Source organism: Aythya marila (assembly GCF_965140915.1).
Source record: "Aythya marila genome assembly, chromosome: 15".
Taxonomy (NCBI): domain Eukaryota; kingdom Metazoa; phylum Chordata; class Aves; order Anseriformes; family Anatidae; genus Aythya; species Aythya marila.
The window spans coordinates 15,767,822-15,787,997 of NC_139056.1; the positions used below are offsets into that span (position 1 = coordinate 15,767,822).

At 47.0% G+C, this 20,176-nt stretch overlaps 1 protein-coding gene across 1 annotated transcript in view; it reads left to right on the forward strand.

Annotated features, from left to right (window-relative positions):
* The window catches only part of LOC309884020 (lipase maturation factor 1-like), a gene marked incomplete at both ends in the record, with an annotated part of 36,112 nt that overhangs the window by 9,135 nt on the left and 6,801 nt on the right, over positions 1–20,176 (forward strand). Inside the window, 2 exons of the mRNA XM_082772630.1 lie at positions 264–573; positions 1,163–1,240. Of these exons, the coding sequence (XP_082628756.1) occupies positions 264–573; positions 1,163–1,240 (388 nt within the window). The remainder of the gene's footprint in view (positions 1–263; positions 574–1,162; positions 1,241–20,176) is intronic.

Genomic DNA, 20,176 nt, shown 5'->3' on the forward strand with positions numbered 1-20,176 from the left:
AGCAAGAGGCACGTCCCTTACAGCAGCTGAGGAGAAATTTTATCTCAAAACAGATGCTGTGCCATTTCCTGGTGTGAAGGCAGAGACAGAATTCCTCTGCCTTCAGTGTCGTGGTAAATAGGAGTGACTGTGTTGTAGAGTAGTGGAGATGAGGACATGAACAAATTCCTTCACAACACCCAAATATTCTTCTGTAACTTCAGACTCAAAAGGTACATTTCTGGGTAATTCCTAATACAATTTTTTTCTCTCTGTTCTCCTAGTTGTGGCCTTCCTGGTGGCATACCATCAAAACAAGCAGCTGATAGGAGAAAAGGGGCTGCTCCCATGTAAACTCTACCTGCAGAGCGTCAAAAGGTATTTCAAAGGGAAGATAAACCTGGATGCTCTGAGCTATGCCCCAACAATCATCTGGTTTCTGGACTGGTCGGACATGGACAGCATCTTGGACAACATCTCTCTGGTCGGCCTGGCAACTTCAGCCTTTGTACTGGTGACTGGATGTGCGAACATGGTCCTCATGGCTGTCCTGTGGGCTCTCTACCTCTCCTTGGTCAACGTTGGACAGATCTGGTAGGTTAACAGTCTCTCTGCCTTGTTTTTAATCTGTAATTTCTTGTTGTTCATTGTACATGGTGATTTTCTATTATGCTTTGAGGTTGGTAATCTGGCAAGGAGTGATGTGGGCGTGTGAGAGAAGGGCAGCATTTGGCAGAAATGACTTGCAGGTGTGCTGCTGCTGTTTTGTCCAGTAAAACAGTCCTGATTTTCATTGTCCTCTGTGAGAGGAACAGCAGCTGCATAACACGCCATGCTACACATTGCCCCTTCTGTGCAGCGCCTTCCTTTATGGCTGTTGCAAGGGAGTTCCTTTGAGATGGTTTATCAGTTTTCAGTTCTATCCAGAGGAGAGCTGGAGCCCTCCAGATAAATGTACAAAACCTGTGGGAGGGGAAAAGGAAAGGAGAAATAGTGAGTGTCTGCACATTGCCTTGCTGCAGGGAAGGTCTGTGGTGTAGACTTTGGTTTTAAAAAATAATAAAATCTGTCAGTGCCCCAGCTGGATGATGGGCTTCAGCTGGTCCTTGTGCTAAGGCCCCAAAGACACACCCTAAAGGAATGGGCCCTTGGGAAACCCAGCTTTGTTAGCTCACCTCATCAGGTACCTGCACCTCTGCCTGCATGGAGCTGGTGCAGTAAATGGGGAGCTGAAAGGCCACACCATGAAGAGGTGCCCAAGGTGAGGATGTGATACATGTCACTGGCGTGGTCTGGCTTCACAGCACGTGGCAGGGCACCCTCATTATAGATGGGATCAGTGAATTTAATTTGAAGGATTTGCATGTGGTGGAGCAGCCCTGCATCTAGTCCTGTCCCATTCATTCCTCTCCTACTCCAGATGGTATGTAAGTGGGTGAAGGATAACAGCTTGGGTTTTCTGAAAAGCTCTGTTCTCTGAGCTCTTAACTCAGTATGAACTTAAGACCGTGAAAAGAAGCCACAATTTGAAAAAAAAGTTGCTTTCTGCTGCCCGTTTCCAAGTTATTCCCAAATTGCTTGTCTCTTTTTCTAGATATGTTACTACAGGGCAAGAATTCAAGCATCATCCTGCTCCCCAGAGATACAAGGGTCTCTGCCCTTGTAGAAGCAAAATCTGGATGTGTTGCTTGACTTCTGTTTAGGGGTGCGATGGGGTAGGAATAATGCTCCCCCCCCTGCTGCCAAAGCACAGCGTGATTCTAGCTGGAGGGTGGGCCTCTGGTGGTGGGAGGCTGAAGGCTTGACCTGGGCCTTCAGGAGCAGGCTAGCTAAGAAATTAGCATAACGAGCTTTGTTAACGCTCCTAAGGCAATCCGGAGTGCTCAGCGTACTGGTGTGGCATTAGCAGAGTTGTTAAGATTTCAATTTTAAAAAACAACCAAACACAAAAAAAAACCAGACTGGAGTGTGTTCTGTTCCCTGCTGGGCAGGCACGTCCTGCACTGCTCCTCTGCTCCCAATCGCCTGTCCTGGTAAAGGTGGGCTCAAGGTGGGGGTGTGGACCCTCTGCAGCTGCTGGGGGGTCCTGAGGTTTTGCTGAAAGGGATCTGCTCGTGCCCAAGTAGCTCTGAGTGGCTGTTCTGTCTCTCAAGTCTTTGAGGGAGAAGCAAAAGGACAAGGGGATAGAGGGGAGTCCCCTGGTGTGCTGAACCACCACCAACGTCCAGCAGACCGCATCCAAACACCTCCTCCTTCCGAGGGGGTTTTGAAGCTCAGGACCAGGCGCTGGGGCTCTTTGCAGCTCCGAAGGCAATGAGCTGGCCAGCAGGAATGCAAGCAGAGCCCAGAGCTTGCATTCTGTGGATGCTGTGGTTGAAAGGAATTGCCTCTTGATTTTTAAGATAAGGCTTTTTTTTTTTTTTTTTTCTTTTTTTTTCCTCCTTTGCTACTTCAGATTCAGAGTTTGAAAGTTCCACTGCCCCAGGCGGGTAGCTCTGGGTATGCAGCAACAACACCGAGGGAACGGGGCAGGCTCTTCTGGGGGAAGGGGTGAGAGAAAAGGTGGGTGGGGAGGAAAGGTGGTGCTGCTTCAGCTTCTTCTCAGTTGTGGCATCAAATGCTTTAAACAGGAAATTAGGTTCCTTCTCCTAGGGGTAGGAGAAAGGAATCAAAGCAACCCAGCAGTACAATTCAGTCATCTGTGGTTACGTTTTTCATTAGATCCTCTGAAATGGGTCACTGGGTGGTCAAAAACATATTATTATTGTGCATATACTGTGACATTCAATTCCCTGGAGAAGGGGATGCTGGGTGCAGTGCAAGGAAATGTGGGGAGAGAGAAGGGGGGGGTTGTAAATAATTTCTCATCCTCCTCCAGAGATTTGTGGTGGCTTTTGGTACAGGCTGAAAGTACCTGAGATCTGGAGAACTGCTGATTGCAGGTGGCAGCGCTGGCCTTGGAACTGAGGTGGCTTTGAAACTTTCTGCACTGATTTTCAGATGGTGTTAGGTGGTCTCTTAATGTTGACTCCCAAGTTTGGACAGATGGAGAGGTTTTGATGGGCTCCGACTCTTCTCCAAAGCATCTGTTGAAGACCTCAGTGACTTCTCATAGGGTAAAAGATAACATCATCAGGCTTTCCTGTTTAGGGTTACGGGATGACTCGATGAAGGTGTCTGAGATAAGAAATTCCCCCTGTGGCCCCGTTATTTGTGGTTGTTGAGCACCTAAAGGTGCTCTGCAGGCGCTGAGTCCTGTGGACCAGCACTGCTGGGCACGGACCCCTGGGCTGATCCAGCAAACGCTCCTCAGCTGCTGAGGGGGAAACCAGTTCAAGGAAGATACGGGAGGATAAGGAAGAACAGAGTTCTCTTTAAGCCCGTGAGGAACAATTTATTCTTTTTATTGCCTTTTTTTTTTTTTTTTTTTTTCCGTTTTAATTTTAAACACTTCTATTTGTTTTGGGCTGGAGTCTCCAGACCCCGAGTGCTGCTGAAGGAGCGAGTCTTTCAACTGCTGTCCAGCTGGCTTGGGCTCAGAGTCAGGGAAGCTTTGGACGGGCAGACCGTCCCCTGGGAGAGGCAGGACACGTCCCCTGCCCCCCTGCTTCTGCCGGCCACCTCCTCTGAGCCACGGCAGCTGGGGAATGTGCTGCGTGCCCGGGGAACTGAGCCCACCGTGACAGCACTGCAAGGGAAGAGATGAAGGTCCCTGAGCATCTGGTAACACCTTCGCTTGGTTCTTAGAAGTGCACTCACATAAAAAAAAAATAGGATTTAAAATCTGGAAGGAGAAGGGTGCCTGACTGGATGGTGAAAGCAGGTAGCTAATGACTGTGGGAAATGAGGTTGGGGGGCTATGAGGCCACTTGGGTCACATCCTCGGAGGAATCACAGAATTACAGAATCAGCAGAGAACAGCAGGACCACATACTAGAGGATGGAGCTGCCCTTCTGGATAGTCCCTGGTACTCTGAGCACACAGTGGGTTGTAAAAACTACTGTGTGTGCAGGGAAGAAAGCTGTGCCTGCAGCGGTTGGTGTGAGGTCTGTAATGGACTTCGCAGGATAAGGAGTGCTTTGGGAACCTCAGAAGCTGAGAAGTGGGGTCAGGATGCTGTCCTGGCCCTAAACCCTTGACTTTGCTTGTTTGCTGTGTGAATTGTATGAAATAAGGTGTGCTTCGGTTGTGCTCAAAACTAGCCTAGCTTTTAGAGATTAACTTTGGTACCTCTAAAATGTGGGACCGAGCCCGCCTTTGCCAAATTTTAAGTGGAATACACAGGGCAGCTTTTGAAATTCTGGGCGTTTTGTTCCCCAAAAAGCTGTGATATTCAGGGTCTGCTCAGGCCAAACCTGGACTTACTGTGTGGGTCACAGGGCATGCGCGTAACGGTGCCGCTGGTATCACGAGCTCAGTGTGTCTGTCTTAAGATGCTGGAGTTTTCTTCCCTCTGCAATTCTGAACTTTTCCTTTTGAAGTAGGAGGAGGCTGTCAGGCATCCAGAGGCACTGCAAGAGCACAAAAGAATACTTAATGTCTGACCCATGGGCTGGGTGAAGTGCTTAATTGCTGTGCTGGTTTTCTTGCTGTTGTTGTAGACTGTTCTTCATTTCAGTAAAATAACAAGAGTAAAAAGTGGTCCCAGTTTAACTGAAGCTTTTTAATGAAACTAGAGATGCCTAAAAAAAAATGTAATGGGAACCTCATACTTTAGTGTCCACGTTTTTTAGACTGCAAGTCCTGCTTGTCTCGGTCCAGTCACTAGAGGAATTCCCTGTAGGTCCAGGACGAGTGGCTTTGCCTATCTCCCTGCTCTTTCCCTTCTGAGTATTAACGTGAAAGATTGTAATAGATTTGAACAAGAATGGGAAAAGCTGCCCCTTTGTTTAAAAGGAAAAATACTTGTTGCGGGTGACCTCACGAAGCCTCCAGTTGTGGTTTTATTCCCCGTGGGTTGTGCCGGGGCACACGTCTGCAGGGATGGGCCATCAGCAGAACAGGTCCTTTGTCAGGCCGGGCTCTCTGGGAGAGGTGTTCTAGCAGAAGTTAAATCATTTTTTGTACCAGAATAGCTAATGCACTTCCAAAGTGAATTCGTAATTCTGGAATAAAATCACTTTTATCCCACAGTAAGGTGTCTCCAGAGAGCTATTACATTTTCTTATATAAACAAACTCTTAAACTACTCTGCCATTGATCTCCTGTTTCTTCTTCTGTTGTTTCCTCAGAGAACCACCCCCCTGCCACCCAACATTCAAATGTCATCTGAAAACCCTTTCCTTTCCCATGGTTATTGCATTTTTCATTTTACGAAACATCGTCCACTGCTAGAGAAGCATTCAGTGGTACGGTTTGTAAGACACTTGATACAAAAGCTAGAATTGTGGTTTTTAAATCCTATTGCCTTTTTCCCTTTCATGACTAAGATTCTGGTAGAGTTACAAGAGCTCAAGGGAATATGTTAAACAAGCCAATAAATAAAACGTTATAGCATGAGGTGGCTGCAGCGCTCTGTTCACTGTGTTCTTCCCTTGTGGAAAATGTTGGTGGAGCTACTGCTAACAGATATTTAGGATAAAATAAGACTATGCAGGCATGCTTTTCTGCAGGGAAAATGGGTCTGAACAGTGCTTCAGCACTGTACAACCCCAGAGGGTGCTGGCAAGTCCTGTTGGAGCTGTGCTCAGGTGCCCTTTGAAGGCTGCGTGCCAAGGTGGCTTCCAAGAAGTTGCAGATGCTTCAGCACTTTGCTAGAGAGGACATGCGTCTGTCTTTCTGCCCCCAAATGCCTGCTTTTTTATGTTTAGCTGATTGAACATAATATTAATAGCTTTTAACTTCTAATATTAAGAGCTTAATAGAGGGGCAGGTATACTGCAGGTCATGAAAGCATGTCTCTGAGGTGTGTAATTTAATTGCCATTAAATTACCATCCTCAGAAGTTCATTTACAATAGAGAATGAAGAAAGCCTTGTATGTCATGGAGGTTTTGTGTTTTATAGGTCTCATTAAAAACCACTTGACCTATGCAGGACTTTAATCACAGTGTTCTGTCTGCTAGCAGATGAACTAGTGAATGGTTCGTGTTGAACTCCATTAAATGCTAGGGGGCTGATGAGATGCTTCAGGCTGTATTTTTCCCTCTCCAGGAGGGCTTTAGTAGCCATCAGATGTATCTCTTCCCAATTTTCTTTCCGCTTTTATGTCTATGGCTTTGGTGTTTTTTATTTTTATGATTTTTTATTTTATTTAAAGCACTTGGGTTTTTGTCTAGTGTCTTCCCATTCAGTAAAAGCTGGGAACAGATATCTTCTGAGCTTGTAAATCAAGCAACGTGTGAACTGTGGGCTGGATTTGGCAACTTCATTCCCAAATTTGCTGGTTTGTGACCCTCTTATGATGAGGGCATAGCGCTTACAGGGATGGCCATTTTAAGACGAGAAGAGACCCAGCCTGACGTGCAAAATTCAGATGGAAGAATCACCCGCTGAGCCTCCAGCAAACCAGAGCCACCTCAAGTGTGAACGATGATATCTACACAGGCTTGGTGCGTTTGAGCTAATGCACACTTTATTCAGCAGCGTGGGTAGTTCGCTGAGGCTTTCGTGACTGCCCCTGAGCAAGCAAACACTGAAAGATCGCGAGCTGTGCAAGTAGGGAGCAGGAACGTGGGTGTCCTGGGTTTCACTGGTGTGCTTGGTTCGCTTGGAAAGTTTGCTGAGACTTCTGTATAGGCAGGAGTGGCTGTGCTGAGCTGTGCGTAACTGTATTTAACGATGTGATCTTGGCAGGGTCTTATATTATTTATATTAGTCCATGTCTGGAAGGAATACAAGGGTTGCACTAGAGGACTAGGGTTTAATTAATGTTAGCTTTTCCAATTTTAAGCTTTGAAACGCAAGCAAAACTTAATATCATGCCTGAATCCAGTGTACAATTTTGAGTATTTTAAAAACTGTCTAGGTTTTTAGGTAAATCACGTTCACGATTACCACCTTGGTGAGTATGCTAAGCTGGAGTCATTTGAACCTTGCAAATAACCCTTGCTGCAACCTGGCTTTATTTTTCTAGCTCTCCCGAGTATCCCAAGGACAACAACAACAAGCAAACTCAGACTATCTCATTCCTTTATCTGGTCTTTGCCTTGGCCATAAACCTCAGGAATGTCTTTGTTACTGTGTGGATCACAGCCTCGCATCCCTTTATTCCAAGCTTCCCTCCCTCCTTCCCCAGAAAGAAAAGATTATCTCTGGAAACGTAAACCAAGAGTTGCAGGATCTCGGGGGGTCATCCTTCCTGTCGAGGAAGCTGCTTTTTGGCACTTCCTCCTCCTGCAGAAGAGAGGCAGCGGATCAGTTTCAAAGAGCGCTGTGAGCAGACGCGAGGGGTTGATATGACACATTAATGAACACGGAGATTAATGCCATGTGACACCGCTGCCTGCACTACAACTGGGAACTAATGAGGCTAACGAGAACCATATTTTTGTTCGAGAGATTAAAATTTAATCACGGCTGATGTCAGAAATGAATCATTTCACGTTCTCCCCCCTCTGCCCCCAGCGTGTTTAAGGCTTCCCCTCCCGGCCCCAGGCTGGCTTTTTGGCTCGGCAGGCCCTGAGAGGGGCCTGCCCCTCACTGCCCCCTTGGCATGGAGGCCGGGCCATGTCTCTGCTCGTCTTCCTCAGTCCCTCAGAGCTGTGAGCACGGGTTTGGAGCATCAGGCTGCTGACGGCTGGCATTTGAAGGCCGCTTAATGGGGAAACACGGGGCTGGGTCAGAGCAAGGAGCGTGGTCGGGTGTCCCGGGAGGCCTGAGCACATCCCTGCTGTGCCTTCTTCAGAAACCATGCATTAATCTGAGTGTGGGCTGAGATGACAGGCACAGATCCACCTGTTGAAGCTGCTGAGTCTGGTGGAGGCAGGAATCGAAGCTCTGTACAAGCTGCTGGTGGGAGCAGCGCTGCCAAACACCTCGCGGGCCAGCATGGGACTCATTGGTGATATCTCAGGCCACATCAGTCTGGTGGTTGCCTGCTTCCACAGGCATATTTCTGGATAAGAACTGACCCATGGCGAGTCCAGCTTGCCATTGAAATGCTCTGAAAAGTGAGAGAAGTGGTTTTGATAAGGTGGTGTGCCAGGGTGTCTTGAGCAACTGCGGCATGGGAGATTGCAGCATCTGCCGGGGATGTTAATTTCTGTAGCGGGTAGCACCTCTGTGATTGGTTTCATCTAAATAATAGGGATGCCTGTAGGAATTTAAGTATCTCTGAAAAGAGGGAAGTTGAAGAGGAATTAATCTCTTAAATTGGTTGTATCTAGTGTTTTCACTTTCTGTAGTTACTGGCTTTGCTTTGCTCAAAAATAACACCTTTGGAGGATTTTTTTTTTTTAATTTCTATCTTCTGTAAGATAATCAAAGGCTTATTAAAATCACTAATTGACTATGAGAGAAGGAGCTGGTCTCTGTCCACACCAAAGCATCACACCAAGGGTCCCCTGGGATGTGCACAGGGTGCTGACCAGTGCTGCTGTGCATGTCCCTTGCATCCCATTGCTCTCTGTGCCCCTCGTGCCACTGCGTGTGCTCTGCGTTCATGGCCTCTGAGGCCGGCTGGTGGCTTTGTAATCTTGTTAGTTAATCCTGGTAATCACTTCTGTCTAAGCATCGGGGCTGCTACCTGCGCACGGTACGAGGATAACACAGAAAAGCAGTGGTGTGTGTCTGCTGCTCCACTTCGTAGGAAGCCTGACAAAATGATTTAACCTCGTAGGGCGCAGTGCTTTGATAGCAGAGCGAATGTTAGCACAAGGCAAGGAAGGATTTTCTTTCTCCTCCTTTCTGCTTCTCCGGCTCTGAACTTGATTTCACGAGAAGAAATGTTAAAACATCAGAAGCAATTAGGACGGGATACGGGGTAAAGCATCTGCACGGGGAGCTGTGTATACTGTACGGACAGCTAATAGCATCCCACTGGTTCCTTTGCATAAACTGTCTCTAGCTTCCAATCACTTCTGCAAATCACAGCCGATGAGAAAATGAGAGCACAGAAATTATCAGAAGATTATGTGGTTAGTGGCATGGCTGCGCGGTGTCTGATGTACCACGGGGCTTTGCCAGAGACTGAGACAAATATTTTTTTAATTGCTTATTATCTGGCACATCCAATTGCCAGCTGTATGCAGTATGGAGACTTGGGTATTGATTCCACAGCTGAAAGATTTAGGAAAAGAATGAATAATGTTTTTTCATGATCTCTTTTAACTGTAACTTGCCAAATAGCTTCATGCACCCAGTCTGGTCCAGCACACGTTCATGTTGCTTAACTCATCTAACTTCTCAAACAGCTGTGGTTGGAAAGAATGTTAATGCAGCCATTGGTGCAGCCGAAAAGCAATCAAGGCTTAGGGAAGGGTCCAAGCCCTGGTGGGATCTCTGTTTACTAACTTCCCTAAGGGTCTTAATCCAGAATGTTATTCCTGAGAGCAGTGCTCGCGACCAGTGAGGCTGGCTCTTTTCTGGGTTGGGGTTATCCCATCACGGCAGTGATCTGGGGGCTGAGCCCTTACTGGAGACGTGTCCCAGATCTGCCTGGGCAAACTGCGGTGCTGTGCTGGGGAACAGGAGGACAGCGGCTGCAGGAACAGAGCGCTCTCCACTGGGGGAAGGGTCTGTGGGAGAAAGTAGGTGGAAATTTGTATTAGGATAGCTCGTGTCTTCATGAACTTAGCATAGAAGAAATTGCCATGCCGTCACCAAATCCTGTAGCCATGCTGCAGACTGCATTTAACGGGGAATTGCGTTCGGTTTCTGAATGGTTGTCAGTGCAGGGCCAACCTTTGGAGAGAAATTAATGCAATTAAATGATTTTTTCTTCAAGAAATGGAATTACTGAAATGCAGTTTTCCTTGGGTTTTACCTGTCAGTATGCAGGCAGCTGGCACACTAAACCTTTCTGCTGCAGTGTCTGACCAAGCCGGGCTGCAGCCCTCCTGTGCCTCGTGTTCCAGGGCACGGATGTATTCCAGCTGATGCTGAGCTCTTCATCTTCCACCAGGGCCTTTTGTGCTGGCTCTGCACATGCTTTTGTTCACAAAAAGTGGCCGTGCAGGGGAGCACGGGGATTTTAGCAGGTCTGCGGGCAAAGCAGGACTAGGAGGCTGTGGGATGCTTTGCTGTCCCCATGCTGCTTCCCTCTCCCCTTCGCATGTTTCCTGCCTTAAATTCGCAGCCTGCTTTAAGGAGCAGCTCAGAGCGGGCTTCTCGAGGCTGCCATTTCAGCGTCTGGTTTTGGCACTGGAAGGATTTAACCAAAGCAGACTTCACTCGAATTTGGCAAATTCTGCCGTCGTGTACGCCAGGGCTCATAATAACTGCAGCGTCGGAAATGAGCACAGACAGAAAACTTGGCGGGTGCCGGCCCTTAGTTGGGTAGCTCACATTTGGTCTTTAACTAAGCCTCGCTCCGTGCCTTGCAAGGGGAAAATAAAAGGGTGGATGGCCACTTTGAGGGCTCGCCATGGGATGTGTGGGATGGGGAGTGGTTGCGTGAGCACCCGACATTGCTGCAGGATGGCCATGCCCTCCCTCGTCCTCTGCTTCTCTCCAGCTCTGCTCAAGCACCTTTCCCAACACCACGTGCAAACTGAGGCACAAAGCTCCTCTTCCAGCCATTTTTTTAAACGTTATCCCTGTTCCTTCCATTTAAATGTGGATGTTGTAATTACAGAGCGCAGAATCCCAGTTTTTAGAGATCTGCGACCACAATAAAGCGAATCCAGAAACCAGCCGAGTGGTTTCATTTACTACCATTCTAGCTTATTTCCTCCCCCCGCAACCACTGTGCAATGCTAAAGGCTTGGCAGCAACTGAAACCAGCTGTCAGAAATGTTTCTTACCCCCGCACTTTTAAGTTAATGATGTTCTGAAATTAATGGTGCACTAGACTAATTCTGTCATCTCGTTTTGATGGGCTCGCAGCCTCTTGGTCTCTTGCGAGTGGTATTTGCCAACTGGCTTCTTTGTTTGGAGGCAGTGCGCTTAGGAAGTGGATTCCCAAGTGCAAGGTACCGCGTGTGTGTATATGAAGATGTGTGTATGTGTATAAAAATAGAGATATAGAAAAGATGGTTTTAGTCCTGAAGTGTTTACGGCTTTAATTTGGTTAGCGTGCTGTGGTTCACCAAACGAGATTTCAGGCACGTAGGCTGGTAGCTTTTAGGGGTGTCACGGACACGACAGCAGTGGGTGAGGGTTCCTCGCCGTGCATTTGGGAGGTGTCAGCCAGCAGCGTGTCTGCCCGTGGTGCTGTGCAGGAGGAGGCACAGCCCTGGAAGCAGCACAGAAAGCGGGCTGGAGGAGCTGGGCTGGCGAGGGAAGGGAGAGCTGGGAAAGGAGACAAGTCTTTGAGTGCCTGGAAGTAGCAGACAAGATGGAAATCAGGTCAGTTTTCTGTGCTTTTGTAGTTTCGCCCTTTTTTCTCGCCTAATGCGCTGCCTGGATTGACGGCAGGCAGCTCCTCCAGCTTTCCCTCTCACTAAAGCCTCAGAGAGAAGCTTCGAGCTCAGTCCATTGTGTGTGCATTTGGTTTCCAGCTGTGGTCTGAGGTTGCTGGTACCTCCTAGAGAGCAGCCCACTGCCTTCAATCCTCGCTGGGCACGCAGGGGGAGTTGTAACATCTCCATCCCTCCCCAGCAATGAGTACCCCCATCCGTAATTTCTCCTTGGTTTGTAGAAACTCTGCAGAGGTGCTGCTGTGGAAACATCTCTCCAGCAGACACCGGAGCCTGGTGGAGAATGGAAATCACATCTGTACTGCCCAAATCCTTTCCCCCATCCCGAGCTATGCAGCCCAGAGGATGAGAGGTTCATAATGGAGATGAAAGTTGACATCTGGGTTCACTTTCCGTAGAGGATGTTCTCCACGGAGAACAGTGAGAAGCTGTTAACACCCGCTGCAGATTGGGGATGCGGCAGTGAGTTATCCTGCCTGGGGAAATCGCTGCAGTTGGAAGAGTCTTGTGGGGTCGGGCACTGCCAGGCTGAGAGGCAGGGAGGACGGGTTTTTCATTGTTAGAAATACAGACACATTTTCCTAGAAAGCACTGGTACGTGCAAAATTAAAAGTTCCTGTCTTTTAATACCATTCATTAGTAGGCTCCATGCAGAATGTTGTCACTATTTACAGTCCTCCTTCCAAGCAACTCTTACATTAACCAATTTGTGCAGCTGTGGGGTAGGTAAGTGGAGAAAGAATGTGAAGTTATCAGGTAAATGTGGCCAGCCTGCTTTTCCTCCGTGAGCAAACAGAAGCAATCATCCTGCGTGCTTTGCATGCTGAGCAAAGGGTGTAGTTACAAAGAAAAAGGAGGGACTCCTTCCCCGGCAGGAGCTGTTATGCCCCAAGGAGCAGGGTGATGGCTTTGTTGCACGGCTCAGGTGGTTTTGGTTGAGTTGGGGCTCATGCAGAATGGAGCCATGCCTTCAAGCCAACGTGGCTTGGTGCTGGAGAATGCACTGGTTGGGACTGAAGTAGCTTAGTGCAGTCTGGACCGTGCAGTGCTACGAGTTTTTGCTTTCCAGGAATATATTGGACCTGTACTGGTGTTAATCGGCATGAGAATGGGATGGAAAAAACTTAATCCCAATATTTGATGGTGTTTATGATTGCCAGCTGATGCTGACAGTCTCTCTGAGTGTGACATGAGATTTGCCTCTAATGACAAGTCATTGCTAATTACGATGTTTCTCCACCCGGAGAACAGAAATGACATCACACTTGTATTTGATTTAGAAAATATGAATGGAATGTGCTTTGAATTTGCAAGATTTCTGGGTTTTGACAATATGCAGATCAAAAGTCGCTCTATTGAAGTTTTCCGAGCCTCTCAAAATGAAATCCATATTCTTTTGTCATCGTCTGTCAGTAATGTTTCAAACTCCAGGCAGGCAGGGAGTGACGAGATAAATATATATTTAATAAACACTTCTGTTTACTCTGTATAAGCAAGGAAGAGGACTTAGGAAATGGAAAAACAGCAATTAGGTTCCAAACTACAGTCTGAAGTCCAGGGGAATTAGGTACCTGCCTGCTTGTACCTATAAAAAAAAATCTCTGCGAGAAGCCCTGCTGCTTTTATGTGTTTGGAGTTGGCCATTTTCTTTGGTTTCCTTGGCATTTGTATTGCAAGCTTCTTCAGAGAAATAAATTCACAAGTGTTTGCCTGTCATCACATGACAAGTTATGGAGCCTAGATTGATGTAATCAGCAACAGACACACGTCAGAAAACTATGTGGTTCAGAAGAATACAATATTTTATTAATTCCTCATTTTGTGCGTGTCTCTGTGTGTGTGTTTTAAATGAGCCTCAGGGGGTTCTTTCCTTCTGCCAAGAAATAAGAATAATTCGTACAAGTTTGTGTTGAACTGCGCCACAACTGTGGTGGAGAACAGCAAAGTCAGGTTGCCCTTAATGACAGATATCTTCATGAAGAGCCCCTTTTATTAACAACCTTAGAACTTATCGTGCATCTTGAAGTTATTGCTCTCTACACATCGGTAGCCCTGTTTGAAATGGTTAAATATCAAGCAGAATATTTAAATCGATAGTTTGTGTTTGTGTTGTGTTGCTGTTTTTTTTAATAACTATTTGAGGTACCTGTGTATGGTGTAAGATTTGTGAATAGGATACTTCCGGTAAGAGAAAATTTTCTGAAAATAGAAAATATTTAGGGGACTTTTTTTGGTTTGGGTGGATGTTGTTTTTCCTTTTTTTTTTTTTAAATTTTTTTTTTTTGGGGGTGTAGGTCAGATAAAAATTATAAAACCCTGGACTGAAACCCTAATGGGAGGAAACCTATTAGGGAACCTGCCCCAGCTTCAGCTAACGGCCCTGCGAGCACAAATCCTGTCCAGCTCCCGGTGCTGCGGGGCTGGCAGCAACATCCACAGCCCCAACATCTCTGCCTGGTGCTCACAGATGGGTGCTGCTGGAGCTGTGGCTTTGCGAGCAAAAGAAAGCAGCAAAATAGGCTTCAGGAGGCATCCCGTTTATCAGGATGCTAAGCAGCTAAGGCTGAAGGAAATCTCAATGAGAAAATTAATTTGAATAAAAAAGAATTACATGATGCACTGGGGTGTGTTGATGTGAAGGTGGTGCAGCAGGCACGTGCTGCTTTGAAGCACGGGGGATTGCTAAGCAGAAGTGCACAGCACTCAATTGGCACATGACACGGTGCTAGACTTCTCTGTGCTTTAGAAAAAGGGGAAAAAAAGTTTATCAGCAGGAGGCAACTTCTTGCTTTTTGGGCGAGGAGCTGCTCCTTGTGAAGCCAGCTCAGCCCAGGTGTTACCAGTTGGGATTTGGGACCGCGCTGTCTCTTTTGGGAATGCTGCTTGAGCATCTTTACAAAAAGATAGGTGACTGGTTGCTTGGAGTGCTGAATAACAGCTTAATTCTTCCCCAAAAGGGTTTAATTGGCTCTTGCCTTTCCAGTCAGCAGGGCAGTTTGAGAAGCAATTTGCCATTTAGTGCCTCTGGGTTGCACGTTGCGTGGCTCAGACATGTTTTCATACTCCCTGACAGATGTTTTGAAATTCAAAACCTGTGTGAAGTTTGAAATAAAAGTAATAATGAGGCATAAGTCCCCATGTTTGAACAACTGAGTTTAATTTTTTTTTTGCTTTTTCTCCATTTTGTTTTGCAGGTATTCCTTTGGTAAGTGAATAAAAATGAGAAAAATTCTGCAGTAATAATTTATTGGTGCATTTGTGGGTATGTAGTTTTTACATTACTCTAGCTTTCTTTCTCCCTCTGTCAAATGTTTAAGTTACAATTGTCTTTATTCTCTGCTTTTCATTGTTTTTCTCTGCCTAAATGTCAGAAATGGAAGGAAAGGAAAACTGGAAGTAATTCTGTAAATTGAGACCGAGGGAGGCTTGGTGGAAGGGTTGTGTAGCCACCAGCAGCATCATTCAGAGGGTGATTAAAGATGAATGGTTAAATAAGCCCAAGGCTACCAAACGAAATGAGATCTGAAGGACATCTGCTGGGAGGGAATCTGCATCTCTGCAATTCTAATTCCCTTTCTGCTAATGATTCGTATGAACATCAAGAACCTCATGCTCATTTTATCCTTTTTCCTGCTTGTGCAAGATGTAGCTATTGCTTCCTTGGAGTTCTGGGAGATTGACTTGTGCTTTGCACAGGTTTGATTTTGTTTCAGCATTAAATATTCCAACCTACAGTCAGAGTCTAAATGGAAATTTAGAAATCGAAGTAGAAAAATTGTTCCTCTCTGTGGAAATATTAAGAAAACAGCTAGAGTACTTCTGACTTTATGGGGGAAGGAACGATGGTATGGCATAATGTCCCCAAACAACATCTTTTGCTATGCCTGCTCATGCTTTCTGCTTGGTGTTCGGTCCCTCGGATAGGTGAGGTGGAAAGGAAACCAGTCACGAATAAAAATTTTGGTCTATTATAAGGCACCAGAGTAAAGTCCGTTTGTGTTGGGTATATTACTGAGGCTTGCAAATCTGATAAGCAGGTATGCCTCCCCTGCAGGGATTTGTATCCATCTCCCTGTGCAGGTTGGTCATTTTAATAAGTTATAAGTGGACTTACTATTCGGGTGTATGTGAGATCAGAAGGATGATGTGGAGAAGCAGAGGAGTACGGAGAATTGTTCTCACTCCCGTGTATTTTAGCTAATCATTCCAAGCAGAACGAGGAGATTTTAACAAGCTGGATTTTACAATATGAATGTTCACTGTAGTGGAGTTAGTGAGGACACCCATCATAGTTTTAACCCAAATTATTTGTCTTCTGTGTGTTTTCCACTTTCGCCGATAGCTGTAGAAAAACTGCCTTTCCTAAGTGCTATTTTACATTTCTGTCCCTTTGTGTGCCGACTGGAGAGCCACCCTGTGAGGGCTCCTGAAGTCCTTTGTACGCAGTAGGGACTCTCCCCTTTTTTTTGGCTTAAGGACTAGTTCTGAATAAGATGAATGAGATGTAAATCTTGAGCTACTTTTGTTAGAGTACAGGAAAACCACAATATTTTTGTTATAATATAGCTGAAACAACAACACTCGTCCATTGCTGTAGAAGTACATTAAATATTGCTGAGCTCTGGAAGCCTTATTCTTTGGTAGCATCTACTTCAAAGCGGGATTTTTTTTTTAATAATAAAAAAAAATAATTCCTGGAGAGGTCTTTGTAAATGCTGACTGTTTCCTATTCCCCTCCAGGAAGTGTGCTTTTTTGATACATCTTAGGATGGATTTTGGTAGCCTCTATTAAAACTGCAGGCTGTCCCTATGAATTTTAAAGAACTCCAGAGCCTGGAAATAACAACAAGCTGTTAGGCCAAATGGGATCAACTGGTATTGCCACAGGTTTTGCTCTTTGCTCTCACTGCTGTCAGGTAACAGTTATTAAAAACACTCCTCACTTAGGGAACGAGCTGTGAAACAGCCCTGCTGCGGTGTTCACGGCGTGCAGCACCGGCCGTGTCGGACCGCTCGCCTTCGACAGGCGAAGAGATGCCCTGCAATGCTGATCCTGCACGGGCACCAGCTGGGGAGCTGGAGCTGTTCTGAAGTTAGCTGAGCTGTAATAACTTCTTGGCTTTATTTATTGTTATTCTAAATGTGGCTTTAGATGTAGCACGGCGTGTTTCGGTGAGCACGTGGAGGTTTTGCATCGGGTCCCTCCCCGCGGACAGGCACTGCTCAGGTGGGCCAGGTCCCTGCCGTGCGTGACCTGATGGCTCCTTCTTGTCCCTGTTTTCTGCAACTCAGTACTCTGGAGGTCAAGCATGGACTGTGCTCCAGTGGGACTGCTTGCTGGCCAGAGCACCCTGAACTGCTTCAGTCCTGCCAAGCTGAGCTGAAGCTGACGGGAGTCTCAGGAGGCTGGAGGTGCTGCCTGCCCTCTGCAGAGCATGCCTCAGGGCCATGCTGCTCCTGGGGAGCTGAGCTGGTATGGCAGAGCCATCCTCAGCCTGAATCTCCTCCCTGGGCTCCTCTGTCCTGAGGGCTTTCCTTCCTGGCCCTTTTTGTTTGAGCACCTTGACTCGTTTTGGCACCTTGAGGCTGGTTCAGCTCCAGAAACAGCAAGTCTCACTCTGTCTGAAGGTTGCAGCTGTGATGCTGGGGCTAGAAAGAACCAGCAAGGTCAAGTCGTTATCTTTCTTAAAATTAAGGACATCTTTTCTGCTGGCGTAGAATAAGACTAAAGCTACTTCAGCAGATCCGTGGTGTTGACAGCTTTGCTGTTTCTGACCCCCTCTGAGCCAGGGTGTGCTCCTCTAGCACAGTAGTTCCCAATGATGCTTCTGTCTGAGATGCCCCCAGGGACGTTGTTTTTCAGTGTGCGGGACTGGTTTCATGTGGTGATTTATTATCTCTGCTTGAGCAGAGGCTTTGAAAAAGATGATGCTCTCTTACAGGCTTTCTTGCCCTCTTCCTTTTGTTCTGCCTTCCTATTGCGTTAAGTAGCCTCAGATATTCAGAAGACAGCTTGACAGCACGATGTATGGCCTGAGATGCTACAGCAGTGCTGCTGGACGTGTGAGAGACAGTGGAGGGCTAAGCAGAGCTGCAGAAAGGCTGCAAAGGTTGTGCAGTTTGTAACGGAGAGCCGAGTCTCTCCGTGGAGCAGAAATCCAGGTGTGCTGTGGGAAAATGATGCAACCGTTCGGGGAGATTCTGACTCTACACTGCTGTCTCCATGGTCATCAGATACCTCTCAGCAGCAATGTGAATTCCTAGCAAGGAATGTGCAGGAAAGACAGAAATGTGCCTGTTTACCTTCTGGCTATCAATGGGATCGTTAAACAGAAAGGATTGAGAAACAGCTGATCTTATTTGACTCTTGATGCACAAAAGTGTCCTGTTGGGAGCCAAAGCAAATGTTTCCTTGGGGATGGTTCCAGAGAGCCTTGCTTCTACGATCCTTGCAGGCCAACTGTATGGCTAGAATTGGAAGCATATTTTACAAATAAGAGGTTTTTTTGTCCTCTGACAGTAAAATGTTGGTACTTTTGGTGTGGAGAGAAGGCAATCAGAGGTTTGCTGAACTTCGAATTAAACTCCCAATTTTTACCATCATCTGCAAACAAGGAATAAGCAAATAATTTAGTTCGTACCTCTGCCAGCCCCCCAGTTTTGTTGCATCTGTTATCTCAGAATTTAAGATGAAATGTGTTTTGATTAGGAGTGGAATAAAAAGTTGAGAGCAGAGCGTATGTAATTCTCCATTACTTGCTAAATCCTCACTCTTTACTTCAATGCAAATTGTTCCGAGGAGGATTCTTTTTTAAAAGGTCTTCAGGGATCTTGAATTTTAGATGTGCATTGACATGAAATGAAATGTTAGAGTGCACAGCTGGGGTTCTGGCTTTTGCAGTACAAGATGGAGATGTTTCTCCTTTGTGGGAACGTGTTCCCGAGGAAGGGGTGAAGTTTTCCTGTTAGTTGCACTATGTTAGCGAGCAGCGCAGGGGGTGCAGGATAAAATGAGAGCGAGTTGGAAAGACCAAGGCCAAACTTCAGGTCTGAAGCATGGTTTAAAGGCGTGCTGGGATGGGGACGGGTCTGGGCTGTACTGAGCCTGCAACCAAGCCATTCATTCCTGCAGACCCATCTGCGGTGTCTGTTGGTGGGTTTGAGATCTCAGAGGTGTTAGAGCGAGGGAATTCACCAGGAGAGGCTTTGTTCGCGTGCACTAGCACATGGCAGCACTCGTTGTGGTCAGCACATAGGAGAGGAACGGGCAGGAGGATGTGGAGGATGCCTTGGTCCCTGTTACTCCTGGAGAACTTTGTTCTCCTTGCAGCACGAGGCTGGTGAGCCCCTGGGGATCGCTGTGGGGCTGGGCACCCACATGGCCCTCGGTGCTATTTATTCGTCCTGCCCCCCGGCTGCGATGGGAGGGACGGGGCTGGCTTAGCGACTGTTCCTGTTCCTGGCTATTATCGTGATCTGCTGTTCCTATTTCTCGTGTAAGAGTGGGAAACTTTTCTCTCTGTCTTATTAAATCTATTTTTCAAGCTGTCACTTAACCAGGTCTAGTGACAGAGTCGGATGTTTATGTGGCCCTGGACACTTGAACTCTGGTGTTTTCAATCACAACAGCACCTTTTGCCAGCCGTTGTGAATTAAATACTCCTCGTGACCTTTTACCCTCGCCGCTCTTAAATTCATGCTTTAAAAACAGCTTAATGAGGGGTTTACTGGCCCAATTGGAAGTTTTTATTAAAACCTATTAGTGTGCTAGAGTAGCCTGCCTGAAGGAAACGATTAGCCCAAAGCAACTAAACTTGGAGCTGGCCCCTAGCCACACCAGGTTTTCACTAAACTGTTTCCAGACCCACGTTAACCCTAACACTGCAGCCTGCATGGTATTCATATCCTCTGCTTTAATTTATAGCTTGTCTGATTCTCTCCCCAGCCTTTCTCCATGTTCGCGAAAGCATTTTGGTTTAATGTAATTAGAGCTGCATTAAAGGGCAGCGTGCCTTCATCCAGGCCCCTCTCGTTTGCGAACCCTAATTAAGCAGAAGTGCCCCCCGCAGCCCTCCGCTGGCCGGGTGAGGTGTGTGCCCCTGCTCGGACATGGCCGTGGTGTTCCTGGGACTCTGGCCCTTGGTCCCTTCCCACGAGGAGCATCTCAGCACCAAGCTGGAGGTGTTGGTGGAGCCCTGGGGTTAAAGCAGAGCTGGGGAAGGGGAGGGCACGGCCTCAGGACAGCACTTAGAGCATGAGGGTGGGAATCCCGGCTGGTTTCTGCCTCCAGCCACCCCTTGGATCCCAGCATGTTTGCTCCAAGTCTGCATTCTGTTTTTAAGCCTGGGCCTGTGGTTCCTGCCAAGTTTAAATATACATTTTGCAATGCTGCTGAAGCCCTGTAGCCCTTATCTTAGTGTTCCTGTGCTAATGTGCCCGTGCAGCTCAGAGAAGCAGGCCAGAGCTCCAGCTTCAGCTGAAACAACTCCTCCAGAAGCTGCTCTGGAAGTCCCACGGCCTGAAGTGCCGAGCAGCCGTCACCTTCTTGCTGCTCCTCCAGCATCCTTGCCCCTGCCCTGCTCATCCAGGCTAAAGGCAACATCTCCCTCGAAAGCCACAAGATCTTTGGAGAAGAGGCTTCCAGTTCTTTTTTAGGTATTTTTCATACCGTATCTTGC